Source organism: Anser anser, assembly GCF_964211835.1.
Source record: "Anser anser genome assembly, chromosome: 17".
NCBI classification, from domain to species: Eukaryota; Metazoa; Chordata; class Aves; order Anseriformes; family Anatidae; genus Anser; species Anser anser.
In genome coordinates this window covers 3,710,188-3,730,595 of record NC_139738.1, presented here as the reverse complement: position 1 = coordinate 3,730,595, position 20,408 = coordinate 3,710,188, and the positions used below count along the sequence as shown (strand labels likewise).

The following is a 20,408-nucleotide window of genomic DNA, read 5'->3' as shown; positions in this document are numbered from 1 at the left end:
ACCAGCGTCTTAGCCACGCCCACCGAAGCGGAGCCCCGCCCCCCCCGCGGGCGGAGCCCCCTCCCGGTCCCTCCGCAGCCCGGCGCCGAGCCCCGCCCCCAGCCCCGCCCCCAGCCCCGCCCCGGCGCGGGGCCGGCGCGGGCAGAGCGGAGCCCGCAGCACCGGGCACCGGCACCGGGAGCGCGGCGGGGCCGGACCGGGAGCCGTGAGTAGCACCGGGGGCCGCGGGGAGCGCCGGGACCGGCCCTGCTCCCCCGCACCGGGACCGGGAGGGGTATGGGGGGAGCCCCCCCCCCGGGGCCTGGCGGCGGCGGCTCCGTGCCCAGCCCGCAGCGGCCCCGGGGAACCGGCGGTGGCGGCGGGGCTGGGAGCTGGGGGTAATCCGGTGTGCCCCCGCCGTGTGCAGCCATCCCGGCTGTGCTCCCGGTAACCCACCGGCCTCTCATCACCGGGGGGGGGGGGGTGAAGGGCACCGGGAGAAGCCCGGTACCTCGGGGGAACGGGGGGGGGGGGGGGAGGCGTCGGGTTTGGGGATTTATTTATTTATTTTTTCCCTCTTGGCCTCTGCGGTGAGCGGCGGGAGCCGTCCTCCCTGCTACGGCATCCCCGGGCCTGGGGCAACCGCGGCTCGGTGCCGGGGTGGGGGGTGGGATTCGGCAGCCCCCCGGTAGTGTTCGGGGGCTGCCCCGCTCCCCGCATGGCCACGGTGCCGTGCGGGGTCAGGAAGGGGCACAAACGGTGGCCCGGCTTTTGGGGGGGGTCTCGGTGTCCCGGGGCAGTCCCCGGGAGGAGGCAGGGTGCTGCCGGGGTGATTCAGCACCGCGGGCATCCCGGGAGCACCGGGAGGGTGCCGGCGGCTGGCAGAGGTGAGCAGAACCATCGGCTGGAGGGAGCCTGGGGCGGGGGGGGGGGGAAGGGAGGAAGGATGGGGACCCCCCGACAGGTTTGTGGCAGCGTTCGGGTCCGTTACGATCCCGATTAGAAGGGGCTCGGGCCCCAGCGGGTATCGCGGCGCTGGTTTTAGGAACGATGGCTGTAAGGAAGGCGAGATGTTGTAGGCAACCTCACGTGCCTTCGGACTCTGGTTCCTCCGTGCTGCGCGGACCCCACGTGGGAAGGTTATCCGCTATCTTAATTTTTTTGAGCTCAGGCAGGGTTTTCTTAAAAGTAACCCCGGCCGTCGCTTCTGCTGGCGGACAAGAAGGGTGTTCGGAGGAGAACGTGCGCTGCTGGACAAGGACGGGGACATGGAGGTGCTGCAGGCACCCCGGCCCCGGTGTGCTGCCGTGGCACGAAGGCCTGGTGGTTAGGGGCGCTGCAGCCGAGCGATCACCTCCGTGGAAGTTTCCCTCCTGATCCGGGAGCATCCGGTGGAGATGTCTTCAACAAGGCAGTGTCCTGGGTGTCTTGGGTGTAAAGATGTGAATTTCTTTCCTGAGAGCTCACCAGGCAAGCAGCATCCAAATCAGAGCAGAGCGGGAGCCGGCAGGGGTGGCAGTAGCCCAACCTCTCGGCTTGGTAGTCCAGGATCCGAATGGAGTCGCTCCTTCGTGGCTGGGGTTACCAGGAAGGTCCCTGGTCGTCCCTTCTGTCGGCCGAGGGCAGCTTGGTGGGCAAAGAAACCTCTCTTCCCAGCCCGCCTCGTGCCCTCGGTCCTTGCTGTCCTCAGCACCAGCCTGGGGCTCGAGGAGGCGTGCCCTGAAGGCCGCAGGTCCGCCGAGGGGCCTCTTCTGGTCTTGCTTCGGCGCACTGCAGGCCCAGCAGCCCAAAAATCACACAGCCTGGCTTAAGTCTGAGCTCTGGCTCCTGTATTTTCTCGGGTCCCGTCGCTTTGTCTCCGGCCCCAGAGGCAGGGGAGGCCTCCCCCTGAGTGTCCGGCCCGCAGGCCCCGCTGCCTGCCGTGCAGGATGCGACCCCTCACGGGCAGGAATTTGAGCTTCTTCGGCTCCAGCTCCCAGCATCTGGGACCCTGCGTGATGGCCGGTCCTTCACAGCTTCCCCAGCGAGTGGTTTTGGGGAGTTTTCCCTGGTCTCTACCTCAGACCTGACCTGGTTCGGTCAGAGATGGCTCCTCACCCGTGATGGCCGGTCTCCTGGCCTCTCCTGCATCCCCACCTTGCTTCCATCTCTCCCCGGCCCCGCTTTAGGCCGAACGTCCTCTGTCCCCCAAACGCCTGCCCAGGAGGAAGCATTTTGCGGCCCTCTCCCACAAGTGGCAAGGACACGAGGGCTCCAGAGGGCTGCCTCCGGGTGCCCCGAGCTCCGGTCTCGTCTCTGCTCACCTGCCTGAAAAGCGAGGTGGGGACGGAGATGTGCCTCACGGGGGAGGTCAGCAGCGCCACACTGATGGGCAGTGCTTAAGCAGCTGTTAATTAGTGCTCTTTGCTGCCTGGAGACTTGCTCCATGCCCACGTGTGGAGGTGTGACACTGCTTGGGCCGTGAACTAGCACCTGGTCTGACAGCGGCTTCTCTCCCTTTTCTGCTGCGGGGTGCTAGGAAGGGGCAATAAGGACGTTTCCAGCCCTTGGTGGAAGCTGAGGGCTTAGATTTTGTTTGGATTTTGGGATACTTTGCGCTGGGAACTGCTGCCCGGCCTCGCTGCAGCTGGAGACCTGCGCATTTCGCTGAGCACCTCGAGGCATCTTTACAGTTGACTTTCCGTTTCTTGTTTCTTCCCAGTATGGGAAGCCAAAACTCTTCGGGTCCTGGCCCTCACACCCGATCGCTTGGTGTGACCCAAATGTCAGCACAGACGCCCCTACGTCCCTCAACCGCGCGGTCCTGCTTGGAGCTGCTGCCGTCCCCTCTCTGCAAGACGCCGAAGGCGAAGGCTGCAGTGGGAGCTGTCTGCGGGAGGAGTTGAAGAGGGTGCATGAGAAGGGCGTTTGCCCAGGTAGGCACTAGGCGAGCTGGGCTAAAAACCTTCCTCTTTTAGTTATGGGAATATCCTGGTGCTGAGGTTCTGCCTTGCACCCCCTTCTCTGAGCAGATTTGCTTCTGATGATGAACTGGGATAAACTGGGAGCAACTTGGTGCTGGGTTCCCGGACAAAACGCCCCCGGAGAAATGGGAAGAGAAGCTTCAATGAGAGGAGACCTCCAGCCTTCCGCGTGCACCAGAACCTATTGATTACAGCCCGCTGAGCTGCTGAAAGGCACCGACTAGGTCAATGTGCTGAATGCCCTTCTTTGCCTGAAGCCAGCGCTCTGCCTGTGCTGGAGAGCTGGCAATCGTGCGCGCTTCTCCCCTGCCCTCCCCGCCCCCTTGCCAAGGCTCCACATCCTCTCTGGCAGCTTGTCACTTCTCTGCAGATGTCTAGACAGGAGGATTCAGTGCGTGTCAGTTATGCCTAATTCATTAAAAAAAAAAAGAAAAAAAAAAACACCCTACCGAGAGCTGGGGATTCTCAGCCCTGCAGACTCAGCGCTGCCTGTGGTGCCCCTGCAGGCCGGCTCTCGGCAGATTTATTCCACCGGTCGCGGGATCCACGGCGTGAGGGTTTGGGGGGACAGGAGGTGGACGCGTGTGTGTGTGTGCCGACAGCGGGTGCCACAGCCAGCCCCGGAGGGAGAGGAGGGGAGGGTGAAGGGATTGGGATTGATGTGCATGCTCATAGCTGCTGTCTGTCCTTGCGGTTTATCACAGCCCTGCGTTCTGGCCGTGCTCCTGCCCTCCACGGCGCTCATCGGGAGCCGGGAGAGGGGCACGAGGCATCCGAGCCCTCGGTCTGGCTGCCCGAACCCGCCAGCTTCCCCATCGCTGGTCCCTCCCGAGGCAGAGCTGGTGCCAGGAAGGCCAGCTCCTTGCCCCGTTAGGCCGTATTTCCGTCGGTAGTTGCCGTCCTGACCTCCGTGCGGGCTTATTTTGTAGGTATTTACTGCCGTAAATCAATCGCGGCGGCTGGATCCGCAGCTCGGAGCAGCTGGTGCTGAGCCGCCAGGGCCCTCTGCTTCCTCACCATCGTAACGTGGGCTCTGCTGGGCTGAGCACCCGGTTAACCTTGGGTAAAAGGACCGAGCATGAGCTGCTGCGTGCTCGCGGTGTCCGCTCAGGCTCCCGGGACGCAGGCGGAGGGTGGGAGGGAGGACGGAGTGAATTTCTAACCGAGGGCACGGGGGGTTCTGTCTGTGATGGGACGGCCCTTTTTGGGGACAAGCGCCCAGGTTTAGTGCCTGCTTTGCCTCTCAGCCCCGGGTGTTTGACGACTGGAGGATTTCCAACCCGCTTCGGTTGTGTTTGTTGCAGAGAAGGGAGCGGGGGAGGTGGGCGTGCAGTTATATTCTGTAATCAGCCGTGCCAGGACCTCAGAAAGGAGCAGGAAATTTGGGATACCCGAGTTGGGGCAGGAAGGGCAGGGGGAGTCCGTCTGCTGTAGCTTGTGAAAACAGCCCCGGCGTCTCCGAGGTGCCTGCTGCAAGAGGATTACTGACGCAAAAAATACTGCTAGTCATCCTAAAGCTTCTCTTCAGAGGCTTCAGAGCCACGGAGGGGATTCTCCAAAAGGGCCGGCTCAGCGCGGAGGAGCCCTGCGCCTAACGGGACCTCCACAAAGCCCCGAGGAAGGGGAAAATTTGCCGGCGGGCCGTCAGCGTTCCCAGCTGGATGCCTGGGTGCTGGTCCGTGCCCCCGCGGTGCTCTCACTTTGCGGCAGCACAACGGCAGCTATTGTTACTGCCGGCTCAGCTGGTCGTGTCTTATGACTGCTGAAGGCAAGGAGCAGTCCCCGGGAGCACAGGAGCACATCCTCTCCCTGCTCCGGGAGGGGGGAAGAAGAAGCTGCTTGCGATGCTGTGCACACCCAGGGGTTCCCCGTGCCCCCTTTTTGGGGGTCCCTGATCCCTTTCCCCGAGTTTTACCACGTGCTGGGTGTCCGGGCTCCTTGCTGAGTGCTGCGTGCAGGAGGCTGCTGCTGGGAACAGCCTGGGAGCCCTCTCGGAGGGGCTACAAATAAAAATGCCGAGGGATGGTGTAGGGGAGAGGAGAGTGCACTCGGAAGCACCAATTCTTTCCTTTTTGACCCCGCCGCCAGCTCCTTCCTCCCCAGGGTCCGTGCCCTTGCCCTGGCCCAGGGCGAGCCTTGCTGCGCGTGCCCCAAAGCAGGGCTGTGGGGCTGGTTTCCCAGAAAAGGGGCACGGGGATATCAGGGACAGGGCACCCGTGGGAGGGATGGGTTTGGGCATAAAGTGCGTCAGGCCTTGGGGAATATCACGCCTTAGGGGAGGGTACGGCACCTTGTCCCCAGCACCCGGCCAGCTGCACAGGATGTCTCCTCGCTGGCCCGGCGCGCATAAAATCCCCATCCAGGGCCGCCAACAAAAAGCCTTTCTGCAGGGCCTTCCTGGGGAAAGGGCAGCCTCCGAGCCTCTCCCGGGAGGATGCTCTGTTCCCTGTTTATCGCTCAGCACGCTTCTTTTCACTCTCGGCAAAATATGTTTTTTGTTTTTTTGGTTTTTTTTGTGCGAAGAGAACAGGCCTCCCTTTGGGCAGGGATCATTTGCATTAATTAACGGAGCCGTTATGCACGGCCACGCTCTGTCGCATAGGAGCCAAACAAACGCCTTCTTTTTTTTTTTTATTTTTTATTTTTTTTAATTCTGTCATAACCTAGGAGTTATTACAAGTCAGCCACCGCATCCGTTACAGCCGCTGCGGAACACGTGCGCCCAGGCCGCCGCGTGCTCCACAAAAGTGGGCTTGTGTTTCCTTCCCCCCGCCGGAGCCCTGGACACTGCCTCGCTGTCTCTCGCGGTCCAGGCGCCGTTCCCCGTTAATTATATCTTCGCCGGGCTCGCAGCCCTTCATTTCCTGGGAACGAGGCTTCACGAGGAAATGAGGAATAGTTAGCGCTGCCGGCGAGGCTGGGAGCTCGGCGAGCAGCGGGAGCAGCGGTGGGGCGTCCTCTCCCTTTTTCCCCCCACCGATTTTTATCCTGGCTGGTTAAAGCAGAGGATCTCTGACGGGAACGAGTCGTTTCAGAGCAGAAGGAGGACAGGGGCCCTGTGCCCACTGCAAGCCTTAAGCCAGACCCGTGCCGGTGGCGTCCACGTTTTGGGATGGGGACCCTTCCCCACGGTGCCTGCGGGGCACAACCCGTGGAGCAGGGCATCAGCTGCCAGCCTGCCTGCTTCAATAACCCTGCAGAGCTCGGCGCTTTTATCATGTAAGGTGGTCGTGGCTGGTGATTTTCTGGCATTTTAAATGCGAGTGTGAGCCTGTGCGGTGCTCCTAGGCACAGCACCTTGCTCGAGGGCCCCCTGGCACAGCAAATCAGCCTCCTAGGGTTTGTCGTGATTCACCTCTGCGTGCGCTGATGCACGCAGCCGGGAGGCGGGGAGGCTCTGCAGGAGCTGTTTCCCTGTGAAAACGCTAAGGGAGGGACTGTCCCGTGGGCTGGGGATGCTCTTGGGATCCCGGTGGCACTGGGGTGGCTGGGATGGGGTCTCCCTCGGGCGCTGCTCCCTGCTCGGCGCTGCACGGGGCCGCAGGGGCGAGGGGGGCACCGGTGGGGCTTCGCTGAGCCCTTCAGAGGCTCACTGCAGGGAAAGATAACGTCCCCCTTGTCACTGCCTGCGTTTGTACTTGCCCAAAGTCACGCAATGACTCAGTGGCAGGGCTGGGAAGAGAGCCCAGGACTTCCGACCCTCCTTGGAAATGCATCTGATGGCTGGAGCTGGAGATGCAGCGGCATCGCGGTGACCTTCAGCCCGCCGTGCCCTCTCTCCCCGCTGCTGGAGCCGCCTCGTGCGCTGCCCTCCAGCCTGCCTGGGGAGGCACAGCGTCCTCGCGAGCCTGCCAGCACGCCGAGCAGCAATCCCAGCTCCCTGCTCGCCTCTCCTCCCCTGCCCTGTGCCCTAGCGGTGCTCGGGGTGGGGGCTCTCGGTTACAGCCGGGGCACCGCTGCCGTAGCGATGGGGAGCAGTGTGCTCGGTGGGGCGTCATCGCACAGAGAATCAGGCTTGCGGCTAGGAAGGGGAATAAAGGAGAAGCGGTGTCTGTTCTCTGCCACTAAACCAGGTCTGGGAAGGGAGCTGCTGAGCCCGGAGAGATGCTGAAGTGCCTTCGTGCAGGCACCTCTCCCCGCGGTGCCCGCGCGCGTTACCCGGCGCAAATGGGGCGCCCCGGGGACATCGCAGCTTTCTGAAAGCTCAGCTGAGGGGCTCGGGAGGGGAAGGCCAGTTAACGCTTGGGATCTTCTTCCCTTCCAAGGGCACAGCAGCATCCTGCTCTCACTGCTGGGAAGCATTCGCTGTGTGCCCGTGAGTCCTCCTCACTGTCACTGCGATGGGGAATCTCATATCGCACCGATGATGCGCGGAGAAGAGGGCATCGCAGGCCTCCCTCCTGCTCAGAAAAGCTGTTTATTCATCTTTTTCCCTCCCCCAGACTCTAGTACGTGATACAACTGCTATTTAAAAATGAATAGATGGCTGCTTTCGTGGCTGAGCAGGCACAGCGTGGTGGGCTTCTATTTTTAGGCCGAGCACGGCTGGCGACGTGGAGGTGTCGCGAGGAGCAGGGAGGCGGAGGGGATTCTCTCGCCGCAGGGATGCGGGGGCAGGCGATGAGCGCAGCACGCTGGCTTTCTTCCTCCCAGCTGCCTTTTTTCTCCTGCTGCCTCCCCCGGCTCCCTCCTGCTGCTCTCTTCTTCCCTCCCCGCTCCCCCAGCTCGCCTTTGGGTGCCGCTGGCAGGGAGGCAGCCAAATGCCTTTCGAAACGCAGGCAGGAGCCTAGATGCTCACGGCAGGGAAAGGAGGAAAAAAAAAAGAAACATCTTTGCACAAATAAATGCCCTTGTTTAGGCATTTTTTTGTTTTCTGAGAGCTCAGCAAGCTCACGCTGCTGCTCCCCGCGTGCCCAGAGGCGTGCGCACAGGCTGAGCTCTGCATCGGGTCCTGGCCGCTCGGTCGGTGTCTCTGTCCTTTGCTGTCTGTCCGTCCCGTCCTCCTCGTCAAACAAGCACTGCCTGAAGCCCAGGGCCAGCTGCTGGAAGGACAACATCAGCCGGGGATGGTGCAGGGGGGCTCGGGGCTCTGCTTTGCCCCCGCTGCCCATTGGGACCGGAGCTGCGGCAGGATGGTCCGGGGCAGCCTTGGGGTTGGATGTGCCTGGTTAGAGGACACGTGGGGGCAGTGAGACCAGCATTTTAAAGCATGTGTCCCCTGTTCCTGTAAAGGAAAGCTCAGTCTTTGTCCCAAAAGAAGCTTGAAATATAAAAAAGAGAGAACTGAACCCCAAATCTGCAGGGCTCTGTGCTGAGGCTGTGCCGCTCTGTGCTGCGATTGCCTTTGCCCTCTGCCTCGTCCTCCTGAATTGTTTTTGGGCAGTTCTTTGGGCTTACCTTCTGAAGGCAGGTGCATTGCAAACCTCCTGGCGCCTTCTGGAAGCAGGAAGAGATCAAGCACCGCTCAGAGGGCTGTGGTCCGTAACGCCCCCCTTGCATCTGGGACCGCGGCATTCCCTGGTTGTTACTTGTTCAGTCTGACCCAGGTTGTCGTGTTCGCTGTCTCGAGTGGCTTATTTAAAATGCGCTTGATCAACGCAAGGCTGGCAAGCCCTGGTGGCACTTCTGAGATCAGTGCTGCTGATGGGACGGAGATGCACACGGTCAGGCTGATTTGGAGGCGGTGTAGCTTCGTGGAAACCCAGCGGGATCACATACACAGAGCAGTGCCCTCCTGAAGGCGGGGAGGAGGGTATTGATCCAGAGATGAGCCCAGCAGGGAAGCGTTGGGTGTCAGCACTGCCACAGAGCAGCGAAGAGCCTCAGCGTCACCTTGCACGACTCGTGTCCCTCCAGGGACCGTCCCCTCCCCATTGCTCAGGAGCAGGGTGCTGTTTCCCTGCCAGGAGCTGGTCTTGCTTGGGGTCTTTGAGGAGGGAGCCATGGGAATCATCGGGGTCTAGAGCTGTTCTGGGTAATGCTTTGTTTCTCCCCCCATCAGCGACACCGAGAAGAGAGATCCCACCACCCGCAGCCATGGAAGGCGGCGTGCAGCTCCTCAACCGCGACGGCCACAGCATCTCGCACAACTCCAAGCGGCACTACCACGACGCCTTCGTGTGCATGAACCGCATGCGGCAGCGCGGGCTGCTCTGCGACATCGTGCTCCACGTGGGCACCAAGGAGATCAAGGCCCACAAGGTGGTGCTGGCGTCCTGCAGCCCGTACTTCCACGCCATGTTCACAAGCAAGTAGTCTTCCTCTCTTCTCCGTGGCACGGTATCCCAGCTCTTCAAACCATCTGTTTTCCACAATCCCCTTCCCTTTCTGCCCTGCTCCTGCCTTGTGGAAGGATGATGCCTGTGTATCATCTCGGTGAGCAAGTGCATTCCTCATTTGGCTCCCTTCCGTGCAGCGGTTTGCCCGTAATCCCCTTCTCAGGTACCTTGATGCCCATCCTGCAGACGTGGACCCCGTTCCCTGCTGCTTCTCCCCGCGGAGAAGTGGGCAGGAGACCTTCCGTGGCCGTGATGCCGGGCTGTGGATGTGGCTTGTTCCATATACAGCCAGGTCCGCTCCCTCCCGCTGAGGGACTTTGTTCGTGTGTTGCCCCAGATGAGATGAGTGAGAGCCGCCAGACCCACGTCACGCTGCACGACATCGACCCGCAGGCCCTGGAGCAGCTGGTGCAGTACGCTTACACGGCTGAGATCGTGGTGGGCGAGGGCAACGTGCAGGTAGGAGCCTCCCCAAATCCACCCTCTCCACAAAGCTTGTTTGAGGCTTACCTCTTGGGGATCTTCTCGCCCTCTGCTCGGGACTTTCAGCTGTCGTTCTGTGATGCCACCCGCGTTCAGCAGTGGTCAGGGAGTTCCTCTGCCCTCCTGAGCCCAGAGATGGGGTTTCTGCAACTGCTTCCTTAAAGCAATATGGCAACGGGCAGCTCTAGCCCCGAGCATCTGCCATTCTCCTGGCATTTCCTATCCCTCTGGGGTATCGTGGGTGTCCTTCTTGGCTCTTCTTAAACTCAGTCCTGTTGGAAACAGAGAATACTCTGTCCTCTATGTGCTTGTGTGCATGAAGCCGCTCAGTAAACCTGTTCTGCCATTGACCTGCAGTGGGACAAGGGTGAAAATGGTGTTTCCTTGCCCTGGAAACTCCCTTTTTCCCCATTCTTTTCCACTGCCAGACACTTCTTCCCGCTGCCAGCCTGCTTCAGCTCAATGGTGTGCGGGATGCTTGCTGCAAGTTCCTCCTGAGCCAGCTCGACCCATCCAACTGCCTGGGGATCCGGGGCTTTGCCGACACGCACTCCTGCAGCGACCTCCTCAAGTCTGCCCACAAGTACGTCCTCCAGCACTTCGTGGAGGTGTCCAAGACAGAGGAGTTCATGTTGCTGCCCCTCAAACAGGTGAGGTCCTGCTGGAGACGTGAAGGTGCGGGCCTGGCGAGGCTTTTCTTGCTCTGTCCTGGAAGGCACAGCCAGGAGCCCGAGGGGCCCACAGAGAGGGGACAGGGGTTTGGCGGGGAAATGTAGCCAGAATCCGTGCTTTGGTCCTTTCTGTTTGATGGGGAAACGATACGTGGAGGAGTGCTGTCAGAGAGCGAGCTTAATCCCCTGTGAAATAGGGACGGGAGGCTAGCAGGGAGGATAATTGCTGGTGCTGCTGCTCGCCACGTGAGCTCTGGGTGCGCTGCCCTCTGCCCGGGAGCACAAGGGGCACATCTCCCTCTGTCCGTCCTCGGGGCAGAGGGGAGGGAGCATTTCTCCACCTGCTCCAGCTCTGTCATCCTTTGGCAGGCGAAGCGAGCCTGCTGGGAACAGCCAGGGCACCTGGCTCCCTCCCATGAAATATTGAAGGGCCGCGTGCGGGCAGAGTCGTCTGCCTGAGCTCGCTGATGCTTATTGGAAGTGTCAGGCACTACAGCAGCTTCAGACACAGAAGGCGGGGGGGGAACGAGCCAAGGAGGGTGGCCGAGGGCAGAGCTGGCTCCACACCCGTGCTGCAAGGAGGGGGAGCTGCACCCGCCTGCCAGCGGGGACCCAGCTGCCCTGCGGATCCTTCGTCCAGTGGCCGTGCACCCCTCGGCCACCAGCACCTGCGGGAGGCTGCTCTCTGCCCCTGCCAGCGCTGTTCCGCTGGCCGCTCACCTGCCTGTGGGGATAAATCCCTTGCTCCGGCGCTGCGCCAGCTGACACCTGCCTTTTCCGTCCCTCTCTGCAGGTGCTGGACCTCATTTCCAGTGACAGCCTCAACGTGCCGTCGGAGGAGGAGGTGTACCGGGCTGTGCTCAGCTGGGTCAAGCACGATGTGGACAGCAGAAGGCAGCACGTCCCCAGGGTGAGGGAGTCTGCTGGGTTCAACCCGCCAGCTCCCAGCGTCTGTCGGGGTGGGAACGCGGCTGGAGGACGCTGCGGGGTGGCCGGAGGGCAGGGTGGCCCCGGCACCGGGCAGGGTGTGGGCAGCAGAGGGGGGTCAGCCCCCGCCTGCAGACTTCGTGAGCTTTCCCACGCGTTCTCAAACAAGAATCTCAGGCAAACGTAATCAGAGACTTCTTTCAACTCGTGCCTGTGTCTCTGCACCTTGGAGCCTCCTGCCATGGGCACGCTGGGTGCGGGAGGGCTCCGCAGCCCCGTGGCGAGGATCACTGCTCACAGGATGAGTGCTGGAAGAGGATGAGGGACGTGTCCCGCTGGGCTGAGGGCTCCTAGCCCTGCAGGGGCATGAAGGCAGAATTGCTGGCTTTGTCACCAGCTGCCTGTTCTGCCAAGCGAGCAGGATGCCAGGGTTTTGTAGGGGTGGCATGGGGGCTACAGTAGCCAAATCCTTCCCACCCCGCTGATGGGATGTGACCCCTCTCCCTTCAGCTCATGAAGTGCGTGCGGCTGCCCTTGCTGAGCCGCGACTTCCTGATGAGCAACGTGGACACGGAGCTGCTGGTGCGGCACCACTCGGAGTGCAAGGACCTGCTGATCGAAGCCCTCAAGTACCACCTCATGCCGGAGCAGCGAGGGGTCCTCAGCAACAGCAGGACGAGGCCACGGCGCTGCGAGGGGGCCAGCACCGTGCTGTTCGCTGTGGGTAAGGCACCACCGGGGAGGGGATCGCCCCTTCCGCGCGCGGATAGCCGTGCAAACCCGCTTCCCAGGGCCTTGGGACTGTTGTGTGCTCTGCTTTGCCGTCCCGTGCGCAGGTGGGGGGAGCCTGTTCGCCATCCACGGGGACTGCGAGGCCTACGACACGCGGACGGACCGGTGGCACATGGTGGCCTCCATGTCGACGCGCAGGGCCCGGGTCGGCGTGGCTGCCATCGGGAACAAGCTGTACGCCGTGGGCGGGTAAGGAGGGCGGGGGGACAAGGAGGGGGCTGTCACCACCTCTGCACAGAGCCGTCTGTGCTCTCAGCTTTGGAGGAAGCTGGGGTGGTGACGGGGATCCAGGCCCTGGGTTTCTCCAGTGCACACCCAGGCTTCCCAGCCTCTCACACGTCCTCTGTTTTTTTTTTTTCCCCCTCCAGTTACGACGGGACCTCTGATCTGGCCACGGTGGAGTCCTACGACCCCGTCACCAATTCCTGGCAGCCCGAGGTGTCCATGGGCACCAGGAGGAGCTGCCTGGGCGTAGCGGCGCTTCACGGGCTTCTCTATGCTGCTGGGGGGTACGACGGGGCCTCGTGCCTGAACAGGTAGGGGATCGCCCTGCTGCGGGCTCCTCCGTTGCTCTTGCATGCACTGTCCGTGGCGCTGGGTGCCTGGGGAGCCCCCGCTGTCTGCTCCTGACAGAAAGCCCGGCCCTGGCGTAGATTTCTTGCAATCCAGCTCTGCCTTCCAGTGTCTTTGGCCCAGGGGAAAAGCACCCCGTAGCCCTCTGCCACCACAGCCCGTGACCTTTGTTAGTTCTCCCCTCCGTTTTCCCCCTCCCTTTTTCCCAAGCTTTCTGGGGAGCTGCCCACGAGGCTGTGTCAAGGGGCTTTGACCCGGGCTTTGCCAGCGTCACACCTTGTGTTCCTGTGTCCCTGCCTGCTGCAGCGCAGAGCGGTACGACCCTCTGACAGGCACCTGGACATCCATCGCTGCCATGAGCACCAGGAGACGCTACGTCCGGGTGGCGACGCTAGGTGGGTGACGGCACGAGGACCTGGCTTCTGTGCAGACCGTCTCTTGCGTTTCTGGGTGGTTCCTTCTGATGTTCTTCTGTTCTAGTCGCTGCCTCGCCTTCCGCAGGTTCCCTGGCTGCGGGTGCGGGTAACCCAGCCGTCCCTCTGCTATGTCCTGACGCGCTCCCTGCCTTTGCCTTCCTCCTCAGCCTCCCTCGTAGCTGGGTTCCAGCACGTTCTGGCAGCTCCCCGGGGGACCCAGTGCCCCCACGACTTGTTCCTCGGCTCCTTTGTGCTCACTTCTGGCTCGGAGCACGAGGGCTGGCTGCGGACGATCCCCCATCCCTCGAAGGGAAGAGGACACCTTATGGGTTTTCCCTTTTGACAAGGGGGCAGTTCCCTTACTGACGATCCAAGCAGTAGCGCAGGGTCAAACCTGTCTCTGCTGGGGGTGCCATGCCACGATGTCTCATGACTCCGCCGAGTGACTTCTGTCCTTAGGGAGGATGTAGTGGGAGAAGCGGCCACCTCATTACTTCGTGCAGCTCTGGGGTTAATGCAAATACCACTCCCCCCCTGAGCTGGACCCCCGTTGGGATGCCAGGGCAGCACTCTGCTCCCCTTTATCCCAGCATCTGCTGCGAGGCGTCCCCTGGCACCTCTCCCCTGCCTCGTTCCCTGCTTCCAGCTCTCGGTGCTGACTCAGAGGTTCCCTCCCCTCCATCACCGGCTCGCACGCCGCCGGCCACGGCCTTTATTGGCTTTCCCCTGCTCCAGCCTCCGCTGCTAAAAATATCCCGTGGCTCTGGCGGGGAGCGCTCGCAGCTCCCGTAACGAGGAGCTCGGGAAGCAGCAGGCGGACGAGCTCTTTGGGAAGCTTGCGGCGGGGCTGAGAGATTGCCCGATGAATATTTCACAGGGCTCCGTGCCACAGGGCAGGGGGGAGCCGTGCGAGCCCCCTGGGGAGCGGGGGGCACCCATGGGGGCACCCCACGCGGCGTTTGTGGGGGATTATGCGGGGACCGGGGGGCTTCAGCTGATTCCTGCGTGTGTCTGACTGTCTTTGCAGAAGGCAACCTCTATGCTGTTGGGGGATATGACAGCTCGTCCCACTTAGCCACGGTAGAAAAGTATGAGCCCCAGGTAAATCCGAGAGAAAGCGTGCCTGGCAACCTCTTTTCTTTCTCCCCTCGTGGTGGGTGTCTGACGGGGCCCCGCAGAAAGAGAAGGGCCACACGGGCTGCTGGAGGATGTAGTAGAAGGCGAGAGATCTGCTGCGCGTGGTTTTGGAGCAGATGGTTGCTGTAGTTTAAGATGTGACCACGTCCTAGCAAAGTATTGCAGCGAGAGGGGAGCAGAAGGGGTGCCCAGCTGAACCCGGGCAGCACAGACCTGCCCGCCTCCTTGGCGGCACGTCCCCGTGCGCAGCCGTGAAATGGGGCAGTAGCAACCCCTCGTCCAGCTCTTCCGCAGGGGCAGAGCATCCGTGGGGGCAGCCCAGAGCAAATGAGCCTGCACCCACCTCTGAGATCTCTCTTTGAGGTTTTTAACCACCAGATCCCTCCATATCCTCAGTGCCCGTAGGCCAGCTCAGCTTCTCTAGGAAGAACGGTTCCCGTTCACATCTCCCAGCTTCCAGCCCGAGGTGTTTGCTGCGTGCTCACCCAGGGCACGTAGCAGGGATTGCAGTCGGCTGGGGACGCGTGCTGGGTCTGGGGGCTCACAGCTCCGTTACAGCAGGCTGCAGAGCTGCAAAAAGATCAAAGGGAAGGTCCTGGAGGTTTTCTGTGAGCCGTAAAGCCACAGCCGCGCCTCGTAGAGGTTTGAAATAGCCACAGCTCCGTCCCCGCGCCTGGGTCGGCTGTGACATGCCTGGTGGCCTGGCACAGGGCTCTGCTCCGGGGGTGGCAGGGCTCCTGCCGGCTGGGGCTGTGCTTTCCCGAGCCTGTCGGCAGAGGTCTCTCCTGGTGCCTCGCTCTTCTTCCTGCTGGAGATTTGTTTCATTTGCAAACTCTGGGTTTGTTTGATAGCTCCTCTGGAGCCGCAGGAATGTCCCAGAACCCTGCGCTCACAGTCCTCCCAGGTGCTTAGCTGGGAGAGGGGGAGAAAAACCTTCCCCCTGGGAGCTGTGGATAGCGATTAATTTGCCTCTCTCCTTCAGCAGGAGCAAACCAAACCCGTGCAGCGGAGATCTCCACCCTCCATCGTCCCATGGCATCTCTGCGATGCCCCCAGAATGGTTTTTGCAAGGGGAGGCTCACGGTTAGCTTGCAGCTCGTGCGGGCGGCGTGCTCTTGTCTGCCCGCAGCCGAGCTGGAGAGCCGGCTTGGCCCTGTGGGGCTGGGGCTGAGACGGCAGCCAGCGGTGCTGCAATCCAGCTCGCTGCTGCTGGGGCTGTGCGAGCAGCTCGTGGCCTCTGCTCCAAATAGCAGTGCTGGGAGGGCTGCTCCTCGCTCGCCCGTTGCCCTGACCTCTTTGGATGAAGGGGAAAGAGCTGGGGTCCTGCCAAAAGCGTTTTCTGCGGGGAGGGCTGTTAGCTCAGCGTGGGTAGAGCAGGGGTGAGGGGAAGATGACTCGTACCGGTGGCTCACGAGCAAACATTTCCCCCTCCCAGATCAACACCTGGACGCCCATTGCGAACATGCTGAGCCGCCGGAGCAGCGCAGGGGTGGCCGTGCTGGAGGGGATGCTCTACGTGGCCGGCGGCAACGACGGGACCAGCTGCCTGAACTCCGTGGAGCGCTACAACCCCAAAACCAACACGTGGGAGAGCGTGGCGCCCATGAACATCCGCAGGTAAGGAGCTCGGGGCCAGGAGCTCGTCCCTCCGAGAGCTTTGCCGCACTTGGCACGGTGAGCGGCGCGCCGCAGAGCGTGCCCCAGGGGCTGGCCGGCCCTGCAGCTGGCTGGCTCCGTGCTTGCTGCACAAAGGCAACCCGCACGTCCTGCTGCTCTGCGGGGGATTTAGGGGTGTGCGTGTGTGCCAGGAGGGACATTCTGCAGCGGGCATTGTCTGCTGAGGGATTTATTCCCGGCTCTCTGCATGGCTGTACAGATTCAGGTGGTGCAGCTGGCTGAGGCCACGTAGATGTCGCTTGGCTGCGGGAGGATTTTAGGCTTGGAGGTCCAAGAATTTTAGGCTCCTGTTATTTAGAAATGGCACTTCTGCAGTGGGAATTGGATATGGGAGTGAGGGGAAAGACTCAAAGCTCTGCACTTCTCTCTGCCATGAACGCACAGTTTCTTTTCATGGGGCGTTTGTGAGGCCGGGCACCCCCTTTTGTGGGGTGGCAGAGCTCCCCCGCACCCCGCGTGTGCTGCGCTGGAGTCTCACACCCCTGTGGTCTCTGCATGGTCCTTCCAGGAGCACCCACGACCTGGTGGCCATGGACGGCTGGCTGTACGCCGTGGGTGGCAACGACGGGAGCTCCAGCCTGAACTCCATCGAGAAGTACAACCCGCGCACCAACAAGTGGGTGGCAGCCTCCTGCATGTTCACCCGCCGGAGCAGCGTGGGGGTGGCGGTGCTGGAACTGCTCAACTTCCCACCCCCTTCCTCGCCCACCCTCTCGGTGTCTTCGACGAGCCTTTGACAAAGGATCAGGACCTGCCCTACCTCAAGGGGACAGGGGCGCCTGGCGGAGCACCCGGCCGCCGTGGCCCGCCCCGCGGGGCAGCCGGTCGTTATAGGAGGAGAGCGAAGGCACCGGGTGCCACCTCCAGCCCCGGCACCCCCAGGGACCCCGGAGCCATCCCCGCTCTCGGTGCACGCACGGGACCCCCACGGCGCTCAGAAATGTGCTTCCCGGGGGAGCACCCTCCTTCCGGGGGGTGAGGAGAGGGGGTGCTCTCCGCCCCGTCCACAGACTCATCTCACCGCCCTCCCGAGGGGTGTGTATTTTCCTTTGGGGAGGGGAATCTCGAAACCATTGCTGCTTCTTGGATTCAGACGATCCGGCCGGTGCCGCACGGGCGAGCACAGCCAGCCGTGGAGGCTCCCCGGAGTCCCGTGGGGTGCCAGAGGCGGGCGGCGCTCCTCCCAGGGCCACGGCCGGGTGTGCAAGCGCTCCTCTGAATGTCATTGTAGCCAAACTCTTTACCAAGCCTATCGTGCACTGTTAAAGACTCTGAGGCCACCGCATGGTTCTCAATGGTGTCTAATTGATGCCTTAAAATAAACGACTGAAGCCCAGCTGAGGGACAGGGCCCGGAGGAGGCGAAGTTTGGAGACAAAGCTGGATGCAGCATCCAGATCCCTCGGTGTTTCCAGGCTCAGCTGGCCCAACCTCATTCCCAAGGATCCCAACTGCCCGTCCCTTTGGGGCGGCCCCAGACGGGTGGATTGGACTTGTTTGCATCGTGCCCAGGTCGATGGCCCGGGTTCAAGCGGCCGCGTGGCTGCCTGCTCCCCGCACGTGCTCCTGGTGCACGGTCTGGTGGGAACAGATCGGCCTGGCTGCTGCTCCCCTCTCTGCAAAGCAGGTTCCGGGTTCGTGGGGAGGGTCTCGGTTCTTGAAGGAGAACGGTCCGGCCTTCTGAACGAGGAGGGTTGCCTGGTGTTACTTTTTTTGGGTGTTAATTTTTCACCTTTTTTTAATTTGAGTGCCAGTATTTTAATTTTAATTACTTCATATCCTTTTATGTTTACGCTCTCCCGGTATTCCCCATCCCATCTGCTTTTAAGGCAGCAGAAGGGATGCAATTACTTTTCTTAATTGTTGATGAGATGATGACTGTGTCCTGGAAGACGTTCTCTAAAGACGTGTGGGTGTGTGTGCATGTGTGAGATACCATATGTACAGCGAAAGCAGCATGGAAGGGACCATGTGCAATTAGCAACTCCCTGGCAATTAAGCAGCCACTTTAACTAAAGGTTGAATAAATTAGCCCTGCAAATCACAAGCCTGTCCTTCCAGACCCGCCTGTGCCGTGGGACCTCCTGGGTGGTTGCTTAGGGTGCGATTTCGACGCGTGTGCTGCAGGGTGTGCGCGTTACGGGGGAGAGACTCAACCCCTGGTACCTCAGCGGTGTTCGCATGGGGCACTGGAGCATGCTCCGGCTGTTTGTTTGTTTTAGACTTAATGCCTTTACCCGCGTGCCCCCGCTCCTTCTTGTTCCCCGTTTACAGGACTCGCATCTCATTTGTGGTGGTGTCTGGCCTAAGTTTTCAAGCGGCGTGGGATTTCCTGCTTTCTCTTCTCCTTGGGGTGGAAAGAGAGCTTGAGACTCCCCAACTTAAGGCGATTTGTCCCGCGATCTGATTTCTCCTGGACAGGTGCCTGCATGTTTTACAAGCCCATTTACAGTGCCTAAAGTTGGACACCTGAAATTACCAGCTGCTCCTGAAAATCCAGACTGCTTCTCCCCCTGGCCTCTCCCCCAAGACAGTCTGGGCTTCTCGGGCTGAGGAGGACGTTTTGTTTCTCAGAACAGACTCGAAATCCGCCTTTTGTTCCCCTGCCACTTCCCAAGACTCTGCTGGAGCCAGCCCCAGCTCAGCAGCTCTCCCCTTCCTGGAGATTTGCACCCTGCAAGTGGCCAGGAGGCTCTCGCAGGTTGCCTCTTGGGCAGCACGGCGGTAGGGCTGCCAAAAGTGGTGGCATTAATCTGCTTTGTGTGCAGTGACGATGAACTAGTGAAATCCGCATTGGTGTGCGTGCGAGTGTGCGTGAGAGAGGCCTCGATCCTTTTCTTCCCGTTCCTGTAAGCAACATCAGGATTTTAGTCTTTTGCTGGGCTCGTTTCAGCCAGCGCATTCGAGGTGCCCTGGGCTTTAGGGTCCCCTATACAGGAGGATCAGCCTGAAAGCCTCACGGTAGTCTCAGACAGGGGCTGGTGCTGGGACGGTGAGGCCAGCGTAAGGAATGGGATAAGGAGAGCTGCAATCCTTTGCAATTTACGCTAGAAAAGGTGTGCAATGCTGCCCTGCCTCCTGAGGGTCAGGGAAAGGGGCAGCGTGACTCCCGTCACCCTCCGGTTGGGTCCTGAGCAATACCACCCCGGAGCCTGCTGCGCCGGACCCTGGGGAGGAGGGAGCCTTTTGTGTCTGACGTCCTAACTATGCAGGTGCTCACGGCTTTCCCCTAACGGGAAACGGAGGAAGGAAAGGGCGAAATCGTTCCCCAGCAGCTTGCGGGGGTCCAGAGCACCCCAACCCACACTGTGTGGACACGAGGTGTCAGCATCTGCCCCGGGGCGATCCCGGGGCTGGAATTGGTGCTGCACACCCCTTGCCTCGGCGGGGATGTGCGTCTGTGTGTGTGTGTGTGTCCGTCTGTGCGTAGTACCCTGTCCGAGCCGGGAGGAGAACCGTCCCGACCCTCTGCCGGTTTTACTTCAGTGGTGTCTCGCCCCAAACGTCCCTCGTGCCGTTTCCCACGTGAGTTTCCCCCGGCTGAGGGGCGGCTCCGGGCTGGGTGTGTTGATGTGCTTCGCCCACCGACCCCCCCTCGGGTGTTGCAGGGGGACGGCCGGGGTGGTCGGAGCCCCGACCCCACACGGGGCAGGGGTTTGCTCGGCCACCCCGGTGGGCAGACCCCGTCTAGCCATGTCAACCCGTCGTCACTTTGATTTCTCTGTAAGTTATCTGACTTATTTATGTGGAACTCTGTTTCTCTGAATTTTTTGCACTACGTGGGACTGGGGAGGGGATACAAGCAATACGAGCCAACATGTACAATAAAGATGTTTTCTTGAATACAGGATCCTGTCTTCTGCATCCTTTCTTCTCCCTTCCCTGGCCCCGTGAGCACGGAGACAGGTAGCATTGCCCCGTGCAGAGGGTGCAGGGCTGGGACTGTCCTCCCCACAGCAAAACCAAGGCAAAGATGCTGGCGGTGCTGGAGCCCGCTGGGAAAAGCCCGGCCCGAGGCACGGGGGCTTTAAAAGACAGACTGATTTACACCCCTCTCTGCCTTTAAATTCCACTTGGGGCTCCCCAGGAGTCCCGATCTCCAGCGCTGCTGACAGCTTTCCCCTGCGGTGGAAATGAAAACCGGCCGAGAGCCACCCTCCCTTACCTCCAGCTGTCTCACGCCGCCTGCCCGGGGGGCAGGAGCTGCTGCCTGGCCCCATGCGGGCGGCGGGGAAGGCTCAGATCTGCCTCCACGAGCTGCTGCCACTCACTGCTGGCTAGGGGGGGGAAAATGCCAAACCCATTTCATGGCAGTCTGAGGAGTTGGGGGGGTGAAAAGGGCAAGGAGAAGCTGCGTGGCAAGGGGTAACCACATCCCGTGGGGGCCCGGAGGGGAATTTTCCCATGCGCGCGTGAGCCTACCCCTGCAGCAAAGCCCCGACGGTGCACAGCGGCCGCGGCACGCCTGGCTGCTGCCCTGCCCTCCTCCCCACCGCTCTCTAGGCTCAGTCCT

At 61.5% G+C, this 20,408-nt stretch overlaps 1 protein-coding gene across 11 annotated transcripts; it reads left to right on the top strand.

The window, feature by feature from the left end:
* Window positions 1-51: 51 nt before the first annotated feature.
* Window positions 52-19,743, top strand: KLHL17 (kelch like family member 17). 11 transcript variants are annotated; one of them, XM_083803230.1, is made up of 13 exons: window positions 52-205; window positions 2,681-2,894; window positions 2,991-3,166; window positions 8,944-9,189; window positions 9,558-9,679; window positions 10,132-10,353; window positions 11,168-11,284; window positions 11,812-12,025; window positions 12,093-12,282; window positions 12,462-12,629; window positions 12,973-13,061; window positions 15,655-15,836; window positions 16,405-19,743. In XM_083803230.1, exons 4-13 carry the CDS (start codon window positions 8,979-8,981, stop codon window positions 16,873-16,875), a joined length of 1,986 nt encoding a protein of 661 aa, XP_083659356.1. In that variant the 5' UTR covers window positions 52-205; window positions 2,681-2,894; window positions 2,991-3,166; window positions 8,944-8,978; the 3' UTR covers window positions 16,876-19,743. The 11 variants fall into 11 exon arrangements, with proteins under 11 accessions (XP_083659356.1, XP_083659353.1, XP_083659354.1 ...); XM_083803227.1 differs by having other exon boundaries at window positions 2,991-7,390; XM_083803228.1 differs by adding an exon at window positions 14,110-14,183 and having other exon boundaries at window positions 2,991-9,189.
* Window positions 19,744-20,408: the final 665 nt, after the last annotated feature.

What these genes read in the sequence shown, in the direction of transcription:
- KLHL17 (XM_083803221.1), top strand. Translation starts at nt 8,709, where the DNA reads ATGAGCCCAGCAGGGAAGCGTTGGGTGTCAGCACTGCCACAGAGCAGC. An exon ending in CACCGTGCTGTTCGCTGTGG is followed by an intron (nt 12,026 to 12,092) that starts GTAAGGCACCAC and finishes CCCGCTTCCCAG; the next exon opens with GGCCTTGGGACTGTTGTGTG. An exon ending in CGTCCGGGTGGCGACGCTAG is followed by an intron (nt 13,062 to 15,654) that starts GTGGGTGACGGC and finishes TCCCCCTCCCAG; the next exon opens with ATCAACACCTGGACGCCCAT.